The following is a 19266-nucleotide window of genomic DNA, read 5'->3' on the forward strand; positions in this document are numbered from 1 at the left end:
AGCTCTGGCAAGGCAGAGGGGAGACTCTGGGAATGTCCTCTGGAGGAGCGACGTTTGTGACCAGATGACACGGGGGAGGGGGCGGTACCCACGAGGGGGGCACCCACGTCTACTTGAAGAATCAATGGAAGAATCAGAAGAAACACCCCTAGTACGCTTGTGAGAGCGAGAGGCATATGGAGAAGAGGAGCGGGATCCTATAGAGGGCCACGCATGGCAGACCTCTGCAAGGCAGACACCACGTCACGGGAGGCCTCAGCCACCGAATGGGAGACTTAAGTGAAGTCATCCATATACTGGGATAGGGAAGAACCCAGGCTGGAGGGGAGGCCGAATCCACCGGGACTGCTAGAGCATCCTGGGGTGCCAGGGGGTCTGGGGAAGCAGTGGAGCAGGCAGAGCAAGTGGGTACAACAGAACCAGGCATTTTGGAATTACAGCTCTTACAGAAAAAATGGCAAACTAACGCTCCCAGTTGTCTGTAGAGGGAGGAACAGACATAATGAAAAAAGAACTCTCCGAATCTGTCCCTAGAGCAGCTGCTGTGAGGAGAACTCCGCTCTGTGTAGATAGAGAGGGAGAAAAAAAAAACAAAAAACAGCCAATAGCCAGAGAGGGGCGTGCCTGGAGCAGGGGCACTGTCTGATTGGCCCCCGTCACCTAATCGCGCTGACGACGCTGATTGGAGAGAGATTCGCGCCTCCAGTAAGCTGCGGCAGCCCTGTGGGTGGAGCTATAGCGCCCCGGCCGCCGAAGAAGAAAGTAATGGTGCCCGCTCCTTGCCCCGAGCGCACATGTCATATCACATATGCGCTCGTGGGGAAGTGAGCGGGCGAGACACATATTTCGCCGAAAGCGAAAGTAAATCGGCGCTTCATACGCCCGAACAGTATAAGCGTCGCGGCTGTCAGCCACATAGTAAGAAACACACACGCTTGCATAAGAATAAAATGAGCCATTCCCTTCAAATATGCCACTGCTCGCCCCAGAAATAAAGATAAAGCCCCTAGCACAGGCAAGCCCCATAAACCCTGAAAGATGGGCCAAAAACTGAGGGTCTCCAGGGGTAGCAAGTCAGCACCAAAGGGAGAAAGGGATATATACTCACCTCAGTCAGAAGAACTTACCTAATGGAGTCTTCTGTGAGGTCTTCAGTCAGTTTTCTGTCCCCTGCATCACACCGAGCTACCATGTGCGAGCGAGGCGAGCAGGGAATAGGGGGACCCGGACCCATGAGGTACAACCCTGGCGCTGACCGTTGGCGAGGGGGGGTGAACAGCGCATATACGGTATACGCAATGTCTGTGTCCCCTTACTCACAATGGGTAAATAGTGAGCTGCAGTTCCTGAGTCCCCACCTGAAAACATGAAAGAAAAAGGAATAAAAAAAAAAACTAACATCCCTAACTAGGAAAATAAAACAGAAGACCAGGTATGGAGAATTCCAGACCATGTCCACCTCCTTCAGACACTAAGCTAAAACTGATTGGCTCAGGGCCTGGAGGCGGGTATATCCTGCTGGTAGGAGCAGACTTTTTTTTTGCCATAGTGTCATACCTCCTAGAGACAGCAGCATACACCCATGGTCTGTGTCCCCCAATGGAGCCGATAGAGAAATACATTTTTTCACTAAAATGCTGGTGTTATCCCAAATGTTCCATTTTTAGAAAGGGTAATAGGAGAAAAAGCTCCCCAAAATTTGTAACACAATTTCTAGTATGGAAATACCCCATATGGTAATGTAAAGTGCTCTGCGGGCGAACTACAATGTTCAGAAGAGAAGGAGCGCCATTGGGCTATTGGAAAGAGAATTTGGTTGGAATAAAGTGTGTTTAACAAAGCCCCCCGTGCTACCAGAACACCCCCCCCCCCGTGACCCCATTTTGGAAATGACACCCCTCACAGAATTTTATAAGGGGTGCAGTTAGCATTTACACCCCACTGGCATATGACAGATTATTTGAACAGTGGGCTGTGCAAATGAAAAGTTTAATTTTTAATTTTCACGCACCACTGTTCCAAAAATCTGTCAGACACCAGTGGGGTGTTAAGGCTCACTGTACCCCTTATTACATTCTGTGAGTGGTGCAGTTTCCAAAATGGGGTCGCATGTGGGGGGGTTCCGCTGTTCTGGCACCATGGGGGCTTTGTAAACACACATGGCATACAATTCAAGCCAAATTCTCTCTCCAAAAGCGTTCCTTCTCTTCTGAGCCATGTAGTGTGCCCACAGAGCACTTTCCATCCACATATGGGGTATTTCCATACTAAGGAAAAATGGTGTTCCAAATTTTTTTTCCTTCCTATTACCCCTTGTAAAAAAACTTTGGGACAACACCAGCATTTTAGTGAAAAAATAAATTATTTTTCATTTTCACTTCCAACCTTAAACGAAAATTTGTCAAACACCTGTGGGGTGTTAAGGCTCACTATATCCCTTGTTACATTCCGTGAGGGGTGAAGTTTCCAAAATGGGGGTCACATTTTTTGCGTTTAGGTCAGAACCGCTGCAACAATCACCCCTGTGCAAATCACCAATTTAGACCTCAAATGTACATAGTGCGTTCATAATCCTGGTGTTTGCGATATGCCAGGATGACTGCTGATAGATATCAGCAGTCATCCCGTTCTGATCACCGCGTACGGAGACGATGATCAAGGAATGCAGCGCCGTAAATACACGGCGCTGTGCGCGAAGTGACACTTAGCAGCGCCATACATTTAAGGCACTCTTCGTTAAGGGGTTAAGCCAGTACATGTCTGGGCCCGTCTGAAGTTTGCTAGAGAGCATTTGGATGATCCAGAAGAGGCTTGGGAGAATGTCATATGGTCAGATGAAACCAGAGTAAAACTTTTTGGTAAAAACTCAACTCGTCGTGCTTGTAGGAGAAAGAATGCCGAGTTGCATCCAAAGAACACTATACCTACTGTGAAGCATGGGGGTGGAAACCTCATGCTTTGGGGACGACTGATCTGTGTAAAGGAAAGAATGATTGGGGCCATATATCGTGAGGTTTTGAGTGAAAACCTCCTTCCATCAGCAAGGGCATTTAAGATGAAATGTGGCTGAGTCTTTCAGCACGACAATGATCCCAAACACACCACCCAGACAATGAAGGAGTGGCTTTGTAAGAAGCATCTCAAGGTCCTGGAGTGGCCTAGCCAGTCTCCAGATCTCAACCTCAGAAAACCTTTGGAGGGAGTTGAAAGACCGTGTTGCCCAGCGACAACCCCAAAATATCACTGCTCTAGAGGATATCTGCATGGAGGAATGGGCCAAAATACCAGCAATAGTGTGTGAAAACCTTGTGAAGACTTACAGAAAACGTTTGACCTCTGTCATTGCCAACAAAAGGTATATAACAAAGTATTGAGATGAACTTATTATTGACCGAATACTTATTTTCCACCATAATTTGCAAATAAATTCTTTAAAAATCAGACAATGTGATTTTATGTATTTTTTTCTCATTATGTCTCTCATAGTGAAGGTATACCTATGATTAAAATGAAAGGCCTCTCCTCTTTAAGTGGGAGAACTTGCACAATTGGTGGCTGACAATTCTTTTTTTGCCGTACTGTATACATGAAATCGTTTCCAAATTTTTATCACGTACACACTGGACCGACACAAGAAGGATTCAAGATTCACTACTAATGCTCCAAAACAATGTAATGATTTTCAAGTACTTAAAAAGGGTCTCTGAATGCTGTTTTCAAGTTGCAGTGGTCGGCCACACGCCTCGTGACATCACAGCCACATCAATGCAAGTCTATTGGAGCGGGCATGACTACCGTCACGCCCCACCAATAGACTTGCATTGAGGGGGCATGACCGACCCCCGCAGCAAGCACACAGCGCTCGAAACTAAATGTTCTGAACGCTGGCCATTGGAGTACCCCTTTAAAAACTTTAGTATAAAATAAGGATAATATAAAAGAAAAAAAAAAAAATGAAGTTTACCTTGCTAGACGCCTTCTTGACTGACCCTTTTTTGCCCTGGGCCACCAGACTCCCTTTTTTTGGTGCAGCTAGGTAGAAAGGAATAATACAACAAAATTTGGAGGTCAACAAAATTAACAAACAATTCACCCAAATTATGATCACCAGAAATTGCCCACCCACTGCAGCACACAACGCTTTTAAGTTCTGAGAGATAAGCATACACCAGCAGAAAGCTTGAACATAGCTCAAGCCACTGAAATTTATGGAGCCCGCTGCTGTACGCCACAGTATACATTGGCATCCTGTTCTTGGCTGGATACTGATGAATACCTGTGGTGTCCGACACAAATGTGGTGTTGACTGAGCCTTACTAGCTGGGCTGGGCAAGTATCTTCATGAAGGTCTATAAACAGACAATGGACTATTTTCTTTAGCAATGATTCTCACATAGTATCTCCACTCCTTACCATCAACCTCATCATCAGAGGATTCAGAAGGGCTGTCAGGATCCTGCACCTTTGGTTTCTTGCTCTTGGATACATTGCTGTCCTTACTGGCTTCCCTGTGAGCAAGAACAGAATTACATTTAGACTATTATGCATGTACCTCTCTACAGCCTCTTTTGAACCAAGTATTTTTTTAAATACATTTTTCAAAATAAAAACAATGAAAACTCAGCCAAACGCTCAGACCCTGATTGATCAAAACAGTCTCTACGATATGTAAAAAGTTTTTTCCTAAATGACAGGGACACTTTAAGCTCCCAAGGCCATGTTCAAACTGGTGACAAGTGGCTCCTGATTGGAGTCTTTGTTGTTCTGACAAAGGAAAATTACTTATTGGTGTGGGTATCGAGACCCCCACTGACTGCAGTGTCCCAGCAGCTGTGAAGGGCTCGGGTTTGCTACTCTCACAGGGCTGAGCACAGCATTTGGGTTCATTATAAGTACAGACGCCACTAATATCGCCTCTCCAACTGAGGACATTTTACTTTGTATAAGCTCTTCATACAAGGGAGATTGCAATATATAAAAACAGAACACATTCAACGTGCAGGATTAGAAGCGGTGTTCAATCATTTAGTTTACATTGTATTTTGCAGCTACAAAACCTGCTTATCAAATATGCACGGGATACTGTACATGTGAATACACCCTAAGTGTGGGGTCACACGGAGTGCATCCGCAGCAGGAAATACTTTGCAGATACGCTCCATGCCAACAGCAGTCAGAAGAGCAAGCTCCCTGCTGCGGTTTTTTAGCTTTGTGTGTCTGCTCGTATCGGTGGATTTTCCTCTATAGACAGTGCCTGCTCGAAACGAACGCACAGAGTTACCCAGCTATACAAGGAGCTCGCTCTTGTGAAATATGCTGGTTATGTGCTCTGGTGTTGCCCTACCCATAGGGTGTATTCATAAATAGTCTTGTTTACAGAAGCACAATGATGTGGGTCGTGTAATGCAGCCTACATTTCCCATGAATCCTCTTGCTTTGGATGGGGAGCGTCCTTATTGCACCTGACCATTTCATCAGGCTGCTAGTGCTGGAGATCACCGAGGTGAACGAATTAGAGTCATAAGTGGATTGGTATCAGTTCACACTGCAGCTATGATGAGTTTTTTTTTTACTCAAAGTTAGTTGTTTAAAGAAATATTGCCATGAGGAGAAAGTGATTTGACCCATTATCACAATTGATGACTTTTATGAAGATTTGATATTTGTAGGCTTTAAGAGAAGAATTAGAAGTACTGCAGTAAGTTACCACAGGCAGTTCTGTCATGAATTACTGAAATTGTGAGAAACAAAATTGCAAATTGCTGTTACATGCGCCATTTTATTGAGATCTAGGACATTTGCGGAGAAACAGGTGGTAAATAGCCACAGCGCCACTAGCCACAACGTGTGCACACTCAGTTTTTGCAGTGATTTTCCAAAACCGTGGTACAAAAGTGTACATGTTCTTACCATATTTTGCACCTTTGCTGCAAAATTTACACTGCCGCAAACAAAAAAGCTAGAAACATAATGTGTGAACACAGCCTCAGGGGAGCTGTATAACTACTTTATATGCTGATCCCATAGAGATAGCAGCTAACAGAGGATCTGGTAGGTGATTATGTCATCCTGTAGTCCAGAGGAAGTAAGAGTCTGACCTCCTTTCAGAACCATTAGGGTATGTTCACACGTCAGTAAAATGTGCGGAATATCTGACCGTGGAAATTCCAGCTTGTGCACAGTGCGGCAGAATCCCATTGAAATCAATAGACTCTGGTGCAGCAAAAACGCCCGTGCTGAATATCCCAGCGTAATTCTGCATGGACATTCTGCCGTGTGAACATACTTTTAGGCATTGGAGGATTTATTTGGAGAGTCAGGAAAGTGATCCCTTGACCAATTTAGAGTTTTTATTCTAAATAAAAAAAAAAATATGTAAAAAAATTTATGCAGCTATGATTGAATAAAATAAATGGCAGACATTTTTTTTGCCTAGTGTCAGCAGCATAATACCCATGGTCTCTGTGTTCCCCAATGAGGCAACCGAGAAAAATGTCGCTTCATAACTAGTGATTGCTAGTGTGCATGATATAGGCAAAAATACAAAAAAAATACAAAACCTGGAGAACTTCTATAAGTTCCCACATTCTTCATTTTAATACATCTGGGTACTTGCACAGGTTTACACCAAATACTACGATAAGCAATGCTGCCAACATGGACTGAGGCCCTTTCCACAGCTTCTGTCTTTGAACTCCCCATATGGTCAGGAGAGAATGACCACGACTTACCTATTCCAGTGCCTGAAGAGATCTTTAAGGGACACCTTCGGTGCAGTAGTAAATTTCTGTAGAGAAAAAAAAAAAGTGTAAATATAAAAGTAATATTTAAGGAGAATTATTCCCACTGCATACATTTTAATACACTCTGGTGTAAGCCCATAATAAAAGCCAGACTGCAGTTTTCTGTTTTCCAATGACATTCCCAAACATTGTGCAAGCGGTGCTGCAGCTAGTCACTGGCCTCACCAATCAGGTGCAGTACACGCAGGAAGAGACCACCAAGGTCAGTGTTTGGCAGAAGCATCATGGGGGATGTCATAGAAGCACTTCCGTCATGGAATCCAAAGCGGAGGAGGGCTGAAGGGGGGAGTACAGTTTATCTGTACGGACATTCCCTGCCCCTGTGCAACTTGAAAAGACCAGAAAATCGCTTAAAAAGGGGTACTCCGGTGGAATTTTTTTTTTTTTAATTAACTGGTGCCAGAAAGTTAAAAAGATTTGTAAATTACTTCTATTAAAAAATCTTAATCCTTCCAGTACGTATTAGCTGCTGAATACTACAGAGGCGGTGCTCTTTCTTCAGGCGGAATTCCTCGCGGAACACATTGCAGTCTATGGGAGACTGCAGTGTCCGCGCGGTCCTAGCGCAGACTTATTCAGTCGGAACTCAGAATCTCCGGGCGGAAATTTTCTGCCCGGAGATTCCGTAGTCTGAACCTAGCCTTAAAGGCGTACTTCGGTGGAATTTTTTTTTTTTTCTTAAATCAACTGCTGCCAGAAAGTTAAACAGATTTGCAAATTAATTCTATAAAAAATTTTTTTTAATCCTTCCAGTACTTCTTAGCTGCTGAATATTACCCGGTCGCAACAGGGAACTCTCTCTGGTAACTGGCATTGGTGCATCCGCATGAAATATGCTGCGGATGCGCTACATGTGACCCTACCACATAAGCTACTCAGCAACTTTCTAGCGTTACAGATTTAATTTAACTAATGAATTAATGACGCTATCCAAAAGGAATTGTATGCAATCCTGTGGACTTTAGCTGTCACCAGTAGTTAAAAATCAGTGATTTATACCTGATTTCCCAACACTGATTCCCACCCTTTTGGGTACTAAGGTGCATGTACATGGGTGTATCCACAGGATATTCCACAAAAGGACTGTTAGATAGAGGTCCCATCTCTCTCTCAAGAGAGAAAGAAGGCCCCTCAGCTCTGGATGCCCATAACTACACAACTCCCATTAACATCTACAGGAGTTATGTCAGCTGCATAGAAACAGCCTGTTCGACTGCTTATGGCTTTCCACACTTTACCTGGCTGAGACAAGCGATCACAGCAGGTGTCAGGACTGAGCCCCAGTGCAATCTACAATGTCAAGACAATACTCCAAACCAAGCATTTTAGGAGGCTCCTTTAGGCTAGGTTCACACTACGGAATCTCCAGGCCAGAAAATTTCCGACTGGAGATTCCCAGTGCCGCCAGCGCCGATTGAGTCAGTCGGCGCTAGTACCTTGGACACTGCAGTCTCCAATAGACTGCAAAGTGTTTCGTGAGTATTTCCACCTGAAGAATGAGCAACGCCATTCTTCAGCTGGAAATTTTCAAGCAGATTTTCCATTCACAAAGTCCGAAGTGTGACTTTGTGAACGGACACCCATTCACTATACTATACACTTTAGTAAGCTTAATTTCTGCCTGCAATTTCAAAGCAGAATTGCAGGCGGAAATTCCTTAGTGTGAACCTAGCCTTAGTGGCTCTGTTTGCAGAAAAATCAGGGCTATTCAAAAATATACATAAGTTATCTGGCACGTCAGGAGTTGAGTCATCTCTATTTCGCCACTTTATTGAACCATTGGTTGTACACAAAAAAACAAGGTTTTAGTGGGGACCAAATTTGCATTGTAGGCCTAGAACTCCCAAAGAGGAAGTGTAAAAAATAAATAAATAAATGTTAATAAAAGTGAATGAACCCTTTTCCTATTAAAAGTTTAAAGGGGTTCTCCGGTGCTTAGACATCCCCGTTTTTAATCAGTCCCCGGAGCTCCGGGTCTGATTACGGACGACCACAAGGAAGTCGGCGTGTGACGTCACGCTCCGCCCCTCAATGCAAGCCCACAGGAGGGGGTATGACAGCTATCACGCCCCCCCCGTAGGCTTGCATTGAGGGGCGGAGCGTGACATCACATGCCGCCGGCCTTGTGGGCGTCCGTAATCAGACCCGGAGCGAACACGCTCCGGGGACTGCTTACAAACGGGGTGCCGCGTGCATGATCCCGGGGGTCCCCAGCGGCGGGACTCCCGTGATCAGGCATCTTATCCCCTATCCTTTGGATACGGGATAAGATGTCTAAGCACCGGAGAACCCCTTTCAATCACCCCCCCTTTCCCACAGCTGCACAGACTGAAAGCAGCTGCACAGACTGAAAGCTGCGGCACGGAGCCTAAGGTTTTCTATTCATCACAGCATTGTAATGATGTAAGGGGTGGAAGTGATCCCCAGCAGGCTTCAGTGACCTCATGCCTGCTGGGAAACTCCCACTTTCTTCTGCTGGGAGATTTCCCTGTGAGCAAGAAGAAAGGTAAGATACACAGCTTTTTAAAGCTGAGATTTTTGTAAGGGTGGGAGGGGTGTTAGAAGTAGTTAAAAAAAAAAGTTTTTAGTGACAGGAACTTTTTAAGGGAGGGACTTGACACATCTTAATCTTTTGGCAGCTATCTGCCGTCACCCTACCTAACCACTTTAACTAGAGAGGCCAGTGGAGTTGGTCCAGTCAGCAAGGTAAACTTTCCTCTTTGCCTGTATACTTCCCGTTCTGTCTTCTCTATTTCCCCCCCCCCCTCCTCCTACACGAATTTCTCCCTATTTGTCTACCGAGTTCCTTTCACCTTCCCTTTATTTAATATCCCCATGAAGCAATGGAGCGATAACCCAACTTTCTCTCCAGTCTGTGCAATGTTAGGACTATTGTTTACTTAAACAATTGTTTTTGACTGATAAATGTTCATCAGATGTACGTTTTATCCTACTTGTACATGCTGGAATATCTTTATATATGCTTAATCCTTCTTGGGGTCCTCTATTTAAAATTTACTGTAAAACCTTTAAAAATATTCATTGTTGGAAAAAATTCCCTCATTCTACCTACACCATAAAAAAAAAAAAAAAATGATATATATATGTGTGATATATATATATATACGCACACACCTCTAGATCCATTACCTAAACTTTATAATTTCATTAACCCAGTTAATTGACTGTTGCAAAACTACAACTCCCAGCATGCCCAGACAGCCGTTGGCTGTCTGGGCATGCTGGTAGTTGTAGTTTTGCAACATCTGAAGGGCAACAGCTTGAAGAATATTGCTATTAACCTAAAAGCTAGATGCACCCAGTGTCATGTGAGCAGAGTGTATATAACCATAGCATCGTGCTATACAAAACGTGACTAGTTTATATATGACAAGTGTGTGTGTATATATATATATATATATATATATATATATATATATATATATATATATAATGTGGATTGAAGGGGCTGCAGAGTTTATACTGCAAGGACCCTCTAGCGCATGCAGATCATTAGGCTCCAGATACACGTAGCGTTACCTCTCCGCTTTCTATCTGCAGCTCTCGGGCCGTCTTGGCGTATCCATTCTGCAGGAGATGCTGGTAAATGAGCGGCAGCAGACCCCTGACACGCACCATGATGACAACCCTCCGAGCAGCTCAGCTACTCTCCCACAGCCACCACGTGCTTCCTGTAACGCTACTTCCGGGTGCGTCTCTCCAGGAGAATTATGGGACGAGACCAAAGGTTTTAAATCAGTTTTTTTTTTTTTGGTCGGAACTTTATTTAAACGAACAAACCAAAATAAACCGGCAGAGCCTTGACGAAAAGGCACGCGCGTTGCCCATAGCAACCAGTGGGATCACAGGGTTATCCAAGAATTGAAAAAAAAAACTGTTAATTTCTTATAAGACAGCACCACCCCTGTCCTCAGGCTGTGTGTGGTATTACAGTTTGGCTCCATTTACTTAAATGGAACTGAGCTGCAATACCACAAACAGCCTTAACCCCTTAAAGGAGTAGTCCAGTGGTGACTCAGTGGTGAGCAACTTATCCCCTATCCTAAGGATAGGGGATAAGTTGCAGATCGCGGGGGGGTCCGACAGCTGGGGCCCCCTGCGATCTCCTGTACGGAGCCCCAACAGCCCGCGGGAAGGGGGCGTGTCGACCTCCGCACGAGGCGGCGGCCGACACGCCCCCCTCAATACAACTCTATGGCAGAGCTGAAGTGCTGCCTTCGGCAATCTCCGGCTCTGCCATAGAGATGTATTGAGGGGGCGTGTCGGCCGGCGCTTCGCGCGGGGGTCGACACCCCCTATCTGGGCCGAGAGCCGGGGCCCCGTACAGAGAGATCGCAGGGGGCCCCAGCGGTCGGACCCCCCGCGATCTCAAATTTATCCCCTATCCTTAGGATAGGGGATACGTTTTTCACCACTGGACTACCCCTTTAAGGACCAGGCCATTTTACACCTTAAGGACCAGAGCGTTTTTTGCAAATGTGACCACTGTCACTTTAAACATTAATAACTCTGGGATGCTTTTAGTTATCATTCTGATTCTGAGATAGTTTTTTCGTGACATATTCTACTTTAACTTAGTGGTAAAATTTAATGGTAACTTGCATCCTTTCTTGGTGAAAAATCCCCAAATTTGATGAAGAAAATGAAAATTTTGCATTTTTCTAACTTTGAAGCTCTCTGCTTGTAAGGAAAATGGATATTCAAAATAATTTTTTTTGGGTTCACATATACAATATGTCTACTTTATGTTTGCATCATAACATTTATGAGTTTTTACTTTTGGAAGACACCAGAGGGCTTCAAAGTTCAGCAGCAATTTTGAAATTTTTCACAAAATTTTCAAACTCACTATTTTTCAGGGACCAGTTCAGTTTTGAAGTGGATTTGAAGGGTCTTCATATTAGAAATACCCCATAAATGACCCCATTATAAAAACTGCACCCTCCAAAGTATTCAAAATGACATTTAACCCTTTAGGTGTTTCACAGGAATAGCAGCAAAGTGAAGGAGAAAATTCAAAATCTTCATTTTTTACACTCGCATGTTCTTGTAGACCCAATTTTTGAATTTTTGCAAGGGGTAAAAAGGAGAAAATTTTTACTTGTATTTGTAACCCAATTTCTCTCGAGTAAGCACATACCTCATATGTCTATGTTAATTGTTCAGCGGGTGCAGTAGAGGGCTCAGAAGGGAAGGAGTGACAAATGGTTTTTGGGGGGCATGTCACCTTTAGGAAGCCCCTATGGTGCCAGGACAGCAAAAAAAAAAAAAAAACACATGGCATACCATTTTGGAAACTAGACCCCTCAGGGAACGTAACAAGGGGTAAAGTGAACCTTAATACCCCACAGGTGATTCACGACTTTTGCATTTGTAAAAAAAATAAAAAACATTTTTACCTAAAATGCTTGGTTTCCCAAAAATATTACATTTTTAAAAAGGGTAATAGCAGAAAATACCCCCCAAAATTTGAAGCCTAATTTCTCCCAATTCAGAAAACACCCCATATGGGGGTGAAAAGTGCTCTGCTGGCGCACTACAGGTCTCAGAAGAGAAGGAGTCACATTTGGCTTTTTGAAAGCAAATTTTGCTCTGGGGGCATGCCGCATTTAGGAAGCCACTATGGTGCCAGAACAGCAAAAAAAAACCCACATGGCATATCATTTTGGAAACTAAACCCCTCGGGGAACGTAACAAGGGGTAAAGTGTACCTTAATACCCCACAGGTGTTTCATGACTTTTGTATATGTAAGGGAATTTTTTTTTTTTACCTAAAATGCTTGTTTTCCCAAAAATTTTACATTTTAAAAAAGGGTAATAGTAGAAAATACCCCCCAAAATTTGTAACACAATTTCTCCCGAGTACGGCGATACCCCATATGTGACCCTTAACTGTTGCCTTGAAATACGACAGGGCTCCAAAGTGAGAGCGCCATGCACATTTGAGGCCTAAATTAGGGACTTGCATAGGGGTGGACATAGGGGTATTCTACGCCAGTGATTCCCAAACAGGGTGCCTCCAGCTGTTGTAAAAGTCCCAGCATGCCTGGACAGTCAGTGGCTATCTGGCAATACTTGGAGTAGTTGTTTTGCAAAAGCTGGAGGCTCCGTTTTGGAAACAGTGGCGTAGCAGACGTTTTTCATTTTTATTGGGGAGGGGGGCTGTGTAGGAGTATGTGTATATGTAGTGTTTTTTACTTTTTATTTTATTTTGTGTTAGTGTAGTGTAGTGTTTTTAGGGTACAGTCACACGGGCGGGGGATTACAGTAGTTTCTCGCTGGCAGTTTGAGCTGCGTCAGAAAATTTGCCGCAGCTCAAACTTGCAGCCGGATACTTACTGTAATCCTCCGCCCATGTGAGTGTACCCTGTACGTTCACATTGAGGGGGGGGGGGACATCCAGCTGTTGAAAAACTACAACTCCCAGCATGTACGGTCTATCAGTGCATGCTGGGAGTTGTAGTTTTGCAACAGCTGGAGGCACGCTGGTTGTGAAACACCGAGTTTGGTAACAAACTCAGTGTTTTGCAACCAGTGTGCTTTCAGCTGCTGCAAAAGCTACAACCCCCAGCATGTACGGACAGCGGAAGGGCATGCTGGGTCTTGTAGTTATGCAACAGCCGGAGGCATACTACTTTGGCTGGGGATGCTGGGGATTGTAGTTATGCAACAGCTGGAGACACTCTGGTTTGCTACTTAACTCAGTGTGCCTTCAGCTGTTGCAAAACTACAACTCTCAGCAGTCACCGACAGCCAACGGGCATGCTGGGAGTTGTAGTTATGCAACCACCAGATGCACCACTACAACTCCCAGCATGCACTTTAGCTGATTGTGCAAGCTGGGAGTTGTAGTTATACAACAGCTGAAGGTATACTTTTCCATAGAAAAATGTGCCTCCAGCTGTTGCAAAACTATAAGTCCCAGCATGCCCATAAGGGAATGCTGGGAGTTGTGGTGGTCTGCCTCCTGCTGTTGCATAACTACAGCTCCCAGCATGCCCTTTTTGCATGCTGGGAGCTGTTGCTAAGCAACAGCAGGAGACTGTCACTTACCTCCTGCTGCTGCTCCACGCCGCCGCCGCGCAGGTCAGTCCCGCCGCCGCCGTCGCTCCTGGGGCCCCGATCCCAACAGGGACGCCGGGGATCGGGGTCTCCAGCACCCGGGGTCTTCTTCCCGCACCCGCTCACGTCCTCCGGAAGAGGGGCGGAGCGGGTTGCAGGAGTGACACCCGCAGCAGGCGCCCTGATTGGTCGGCCGGGAAACCGGCCGACGAATCAGGGCGATCGTGAGGTGGCAACAGTGCCACCTCACCCCTGCTGTCAATGGCTGTTCGGGCCGTCTCTGACGGCCCCAATCAGCCAGTAATTCCGGGTCACCGGGTCACTGGAGACCCGATTGACCCGGAATCCACCGCAGATCGCTGGACTGAATTGTCCAGCGATCTGCGGCAATCGCCGACATGGGGGGACATAATGACCCCCCTGGGCGATATGCCGGGATGCCTGCTGAACGATTTGAGCAGGCATCCGGCACCGGCTCCGCTCCAGCTAGCGGCTGGGGCCGGAAATGCGCAGGGCGTATCCGTACGCCCTGTGTCCTTAACCCCTTGAGGACAATGGATGTACTCCTACGCCCCCCGTTTCCGAGTCCTTAAGGACCGAGGACGTAGGAGTACGTCCTGTCCATTCCCGGCCCCCCGCCGCTAGCCGGAGGGGAGCCGGTGCCCGATGCCTGCTGAAATCGTTCGTCAGAGACGGCCCCGAACAGCCAGAGCCTGCAGGGGTGAGGTGGCACTGGTGCCACCTCACGATCGCCCGGATTCCCGGCCGACCAATCAGGGCGCCTGCTGCAGGTGTCACTCCCGCACCCGCTCCGCCCCTCTTCCGGAGGACGTGAGCGGGTGCGGGAAGACGACCCCGGGTGCTGGGGACCCCGATCCCCGGCGTTAATGTTGGGATCGGGGCCCCAGGAGCGACGGCGGCGGCGGCGGCGGGACTGACCTGCAGCGTCGATCAGCAGCAGCAGGAGGTGAGTGACAGCCTCCTGCTGTTGCTTAGCAACAGCTCCCAGCATGCAAAAAGGGCATGCTGGGAGCTGTAGTTATGCAACAGGAGGAGGCAGACCACCACAACTCCCAGCATTCCCTTATGGGCATGCTGGGACTTATGGTTTTGCAACAGCTGGAGGCACATTATTTCTATGGAAAAGTGTACCTTCAGCTGTTGTGTAACTACAACTCCCAGCTTGCACAAACAGCTAAAGTGCATGCTGGGAGTTGTAGTGGTGCATCTGCTGGTTGCATAACTACAACTCCCAGCATGCCCGTTGGCTGTCGGTGACTGCTGAGAGTTGTAGTTTTGCAACAGCTGAAGGCACACTGAGTTAAGTAGCAAACCAGTGTGTCTCCAGCTGTTGCATAACTACAATCCCCAGCATCCCCAGCCAAAGTAGTATGCCTCCCGCTGTTGCATAACTACAACACCCAGCATGCCCTTCCGCTGTCCGTACATGCTGGGGGTTGTAGCTTTTGCAACAGCTGAAGGCACACTGGTTGCAAAACACTGAGTTTGTTTCACAACCAGTGTGCCTCCAGCTGTTGCAAAACTACAACTCCCAGCATGCACTGATACCGTACATGCTGGGAGTTGTAGTTTTGCAACAGCTGGATGTCGTCCCCCCCCCCCCCCCAATATGAATGTACAGGGTACACTCACATGGGCGGAGCATTACAGTAAGTATCCGGCTGCAAGTTTGAGCTGCGGCAAATTTTCTGCTGCAGCTCAAACTGCCAGCGAGAAACTACTGTGAACCCCCGCCCATGCGACTGTACCCTAAAAACACTACACTAACACAAAATAAAATAAAAAGTCAAAAACACTACATATACACATACCCCTACACAGCCCCCCTCCCCAATAAAAATGAAAAACGTCTGGTACGCCACTGTTTCCAAAACGGGGCCTCCAGCTGTTGCAAAACTACAACTCCCAGCATGCACTTATAGACCCTACATGCTGGGAGTTGTAGTTTTGCAACAGCTGGATGTTCCCCCCCCCCAATGTGAACGTACAGGGTACACTCACATGGGCGGAGCATTACAGTAAGTATCCGGCTGCAAGTTTGAGCTGCGGCAAATTTTCTGCTGCAGCTCAAACTGCCAGCGAGAAACTACTGTGAACCCCCGCCCATGCGACTGTACCCTAAAAACACTACACTAACACAAAATAAAATAAAAAGTAAAAAACACTACATATACACATACCCCTACACAGCCCCCCTCCCCAATAAAAATGAAAAACGTCTGGTACGCCACTGTTTCCAAAACGGGGCCTCCAGCTGTTGCAAAACTACAACTCCCAGCATGCACTTATAGACCCTACATGCTGGGAGTTGTAGTTTTGCAACAGCTGGATGTTCCCCCCCCCCCAATGTGAACGTACAGGGTACACTCACATGGGCGGAGGATTACAGTAAGTATCCGGCTGCAAGTTTGAGCTGCGGCAAATTTTCTGCTGCAGCTCAAACTGCCAGCGAGAAACTACTGTGAACCCCCGCCCATGCGACTGTACCCTAAAAACACTACACTAACACAAAATAAAATAAAAAGTAAAAAACACTACATATACACATACCCCTACACAGCCCCCCTCCCCAATAAAAATGAAAAACGTCTGGTACGCCACTGTTTCCAAAACGGGGCCTCCAGCTGTTGCAAAACTACAACTCCCAGCATGCACTTATAGACCCTACATGCTGGGAGTTGTAGTTTTGCAACAGCTGGATGTCCCCCCCCCCCCCAATGTGAACGTACAGGGTACACTCACATGGGCGGAGGATTACAGTAAATATCCGGCTGCAAGTTTGAGCTGCGGCAAATTTTCTGCCGCAGCTCAAACTGCCAGCGAGAAACTACTGTGAACCCCCCGCCCGTGCGACTGTACCCTAAAAACACTACACTACACTAACACAAAATAAAATAAAAAGTAAAAAACACTACATATACACATTCCCCTACACAGCCCCCCTACCCAATAAAAATGAAAAATGTCTGGTACACCACTGTTTCCAAAACGGAGCCTCCAGCTGTTGCAAAACAACTACTCCCAGTATTACCAGACAGCCACTAACTGTCCAGGCATGCTGGGACTTTTACAACAGCTGGAGGCACCCTGTTTGGGAATCACTGGCGTAGAATACCCCTATGTCCACCCCTATGCAAGTCCCTAATTTAGGCCTCAAATGCGCATGGCGCTCTTACTTTGGAGCCCTGTCATATTTCAAGGCAACAGTTTAGGGCCACATATGGGGTATCCCCGTACTCGGGAGAAATTGTGTTACAAATTTTTGGGGGTATTTTCTGCTATTACCCTTTTTAAAAATGTTAAATTTTTGGGAAACCAAGCATTTTAGGTAAAAAATTATTATTTTTTTTTTACATATGCAAAAGTTGTGAATCACCTGTGGGGTATTAAGGTTCACATTACCCCTTGTTACGTTCCCCGAGGGGTCTAGTTTCCAAAATGGTATGCCATGTGTTTTTTTTTTGCGGTTCTGGCACCATAGGGGCTTCCTAAATGCGGCATGCCCCCAGAGCAAAATTTGCTTTCAAAAAGCCAAATGTGACTCCTTCTATTCTGAGACCTGTAGTGCGCCAGAAGAGCACTTTTCACCCCCATATGGGGTGTTTTCTGAATCGGGAGAAATTGGGCTTCAAATTTTTGGGGGTATTTTCTGCTATTACCCTTTTTAAAAATGTAAAAATTTTGGGAAACCAAGCATTTTAGGTAAAACATTTTATTTTTTTACATAGGCAAAAGTCGTGAAACACCTGTAGGGTATTAAGGTTCACTTTACCCCTTTTTACGTTCCCCGAGGGGTCTAGTTTCCAAAATGGTATGCCATGTGTTTTTTTTTTTTTTGCGGTTCTGGCACCATAGGGGCTTCCTAAATGCGGCATGCCCCCAGAGCAAAATTTGCTTTCAAAAAGCCAAATGTGACTCCTTCTCTTCTGAGACCTGTAGTGCGCCAGCAGAGCACTTTTCATCCCCATATGGGGTGTTTTCTGAATCGGGAGAAATTGGGCTTCAAATTTTGGGGGGGTATTTTCTGCTATTATCCTTTTTAAAAATGTAAAATTTTTGGGAAACCAAGCATTTTAGGTAAAAATTTTTTTTTTTTTACATATGCAAAAGTCGTGAAACACCTGTAGGGTATTAAGGTTCACTTTACCCCTTTTTACGTTCCCCGAGGGGTCTAGTTTCCAAAATGGTATGCCATGTGTTTTTTTTGCTGTCCTGGCACCATAGGGGCTTCCTAAAGGTGACATGCCCCCCAAAAACCATTTGTCGCTCCTTCCCTTCTGAGCCCTCTACTGCGCCCGCCGAACAATTAACATAGACATATGATGTATGTGCTTACTCGAGAGAAATTGGGTTTCAAATACAAGTAAAAATTTTCTCCTTTCTACCAATTGCAAAAAATCAAAAATTGGGTCTGCAAGAACATGCGAGTGTCAAAAATGAAGATTGTGAATTTTCTCCTTCACTTTTCTGCTATTCCTGTGAAACACCTAAAGGGTTAATACACTTATTTAATGTCATTTTGAATACTTTGGGGGGTGTAGTTTTTATAATGGGGTCATTTATGGGGTATTTCTAATATGAAGACCCTTCAAATCCACTTCAAACCTGAACTGGTCCATGAAAAATAGCGAGTTTGAAATTTTGTGAAAAATTTCCAAATTGCTGCTGAACTTTGAAGCCCTCTGGTGTCTTCCAAAAGTAAAAACTCATTAATTTTATGATGCAAACATAAAGTAGACATATTGTATATGTGAACCCAAAAATGTTTTATTTTGAATATCCATTTTCCTTACAAGCAGAGAGCTTCAAAGTTAGAAAAATGCTAAATTTTCATTTTCTTCATCAAATTTTGGGATTTTTCACCAAGAAAGGATGCAAGTTACCATAAAATTTTACCACTATGTTAAAGTAGAATATGTCACGAAAAAACATTCTCAGAATCAGAATGATAACTAAAAGCATTCCAGAGTTATTAATGTTTAAAGTGACAGTGGTCAGAATTGCAAAAAACGCTCCGGTCCTTAAGGTGTAAAATGGCCTGGTCCTTAAGGGGTTAAGGACTTGGAAACGGGGGCGTATGGATACGCCCTGTGTCCTTAAGGGGTTAAGAATGGTGTGGTGCTGTTTTTTGGTAGATATAAGCTCTGTTTTTGTAATCCTGGATAAGGTTACACTGCATTATCACCTCTGGTTAAACGTATCCATTGTAATCCCACTGAAAGCGGAATGCTACCGTATACAGTGATCCCTCAACATACAATGGTAATCCGTTCCAAATGAACCATCGTTTGTTGAAACCATCGTATGTTGAGGGATCCGTGCAATGTAAAGTTTAGGAAGCTGTACTCACCTGTCCCCG

The 19266-nt window shown here is 45.4% G+C and overlaps 1 protein-coding gene, 1 long non-coding RNA gene and 1 other non-coding gene across 8 annotated transcripts in view; 1 reads left to right on the forward strand and 2 right to left on the reverse strand.

Annotated features, from left to right (window-relative positions):
• TCOF1 (treacle ribosome biogenesis factor 1) overlaps positions 1–10579 on the reverse strand; it is a 129204-nt gene extending 118625 nt beyond the window's left edge. For all 6 annotated transcript variants that reach the window (XM_056516937.1, XM_056516936.1, XM_056516941.1 and 3 more), the window contains exons 1-4: positions 10344–10579; positions 6732–6787; positions 4414–4508; positions 3965–4032 (exon numbers count right to left, since the gene is read on the reverse strand). In XM_056516937.1, the coding sequence (XP_056372912.1) occupies positions 3965–4032; positions 4414–4508; positions 6732–6787; positions 10344–10442 (318 nt within the window). In that variant the 5' untranslated portion in view covers positions 10443–10579. The remainder of the gene's footprint in view (positions 1–3964; positions 4033–4413; positions 4509–6731; positions 6788–10343) is intronic.
• On the reverse strand, positions 2215–2371 carry LOC130268180 (small nucleolar RNA snR34). The gene has a single exon (XR_008843534.1). It is a non-coding gene; the product is annotated as a small nucleolar RNA snR34 (small nucleolar RNA).
• LOC130267346 (uncharacterized) overlaps positions 10038–19266 on the forward strand; it is a 117091-nt gene continuing 107862 nt past the window's right edge. The window contains exons 1-2 of the long non-coding RNA XR_008843151.1: positions 10038–10132; positions 10365–10551. This is a non-coding gene — a long non-coding RNA (uncharacterized LOC130267346). The remainder of the gene's footprint in view (positions 10133–10364; positions 10552–19266) is intronic.

This window comes from Hyla sarda, chromosome 4 (assembly GCF_029499605.1).
Source record: "Hyla sarda isolate aHylSar1 chromosome 4, aHylSar1.hap1, whole genome shotgun sequence".
Classification (NCBI taxonomy): domain Eukaryota; kingdom Metazoa; phylum Chordata; class Amphibia; order Anura; family Hylidae; genus Hyla; species Hyla sarda.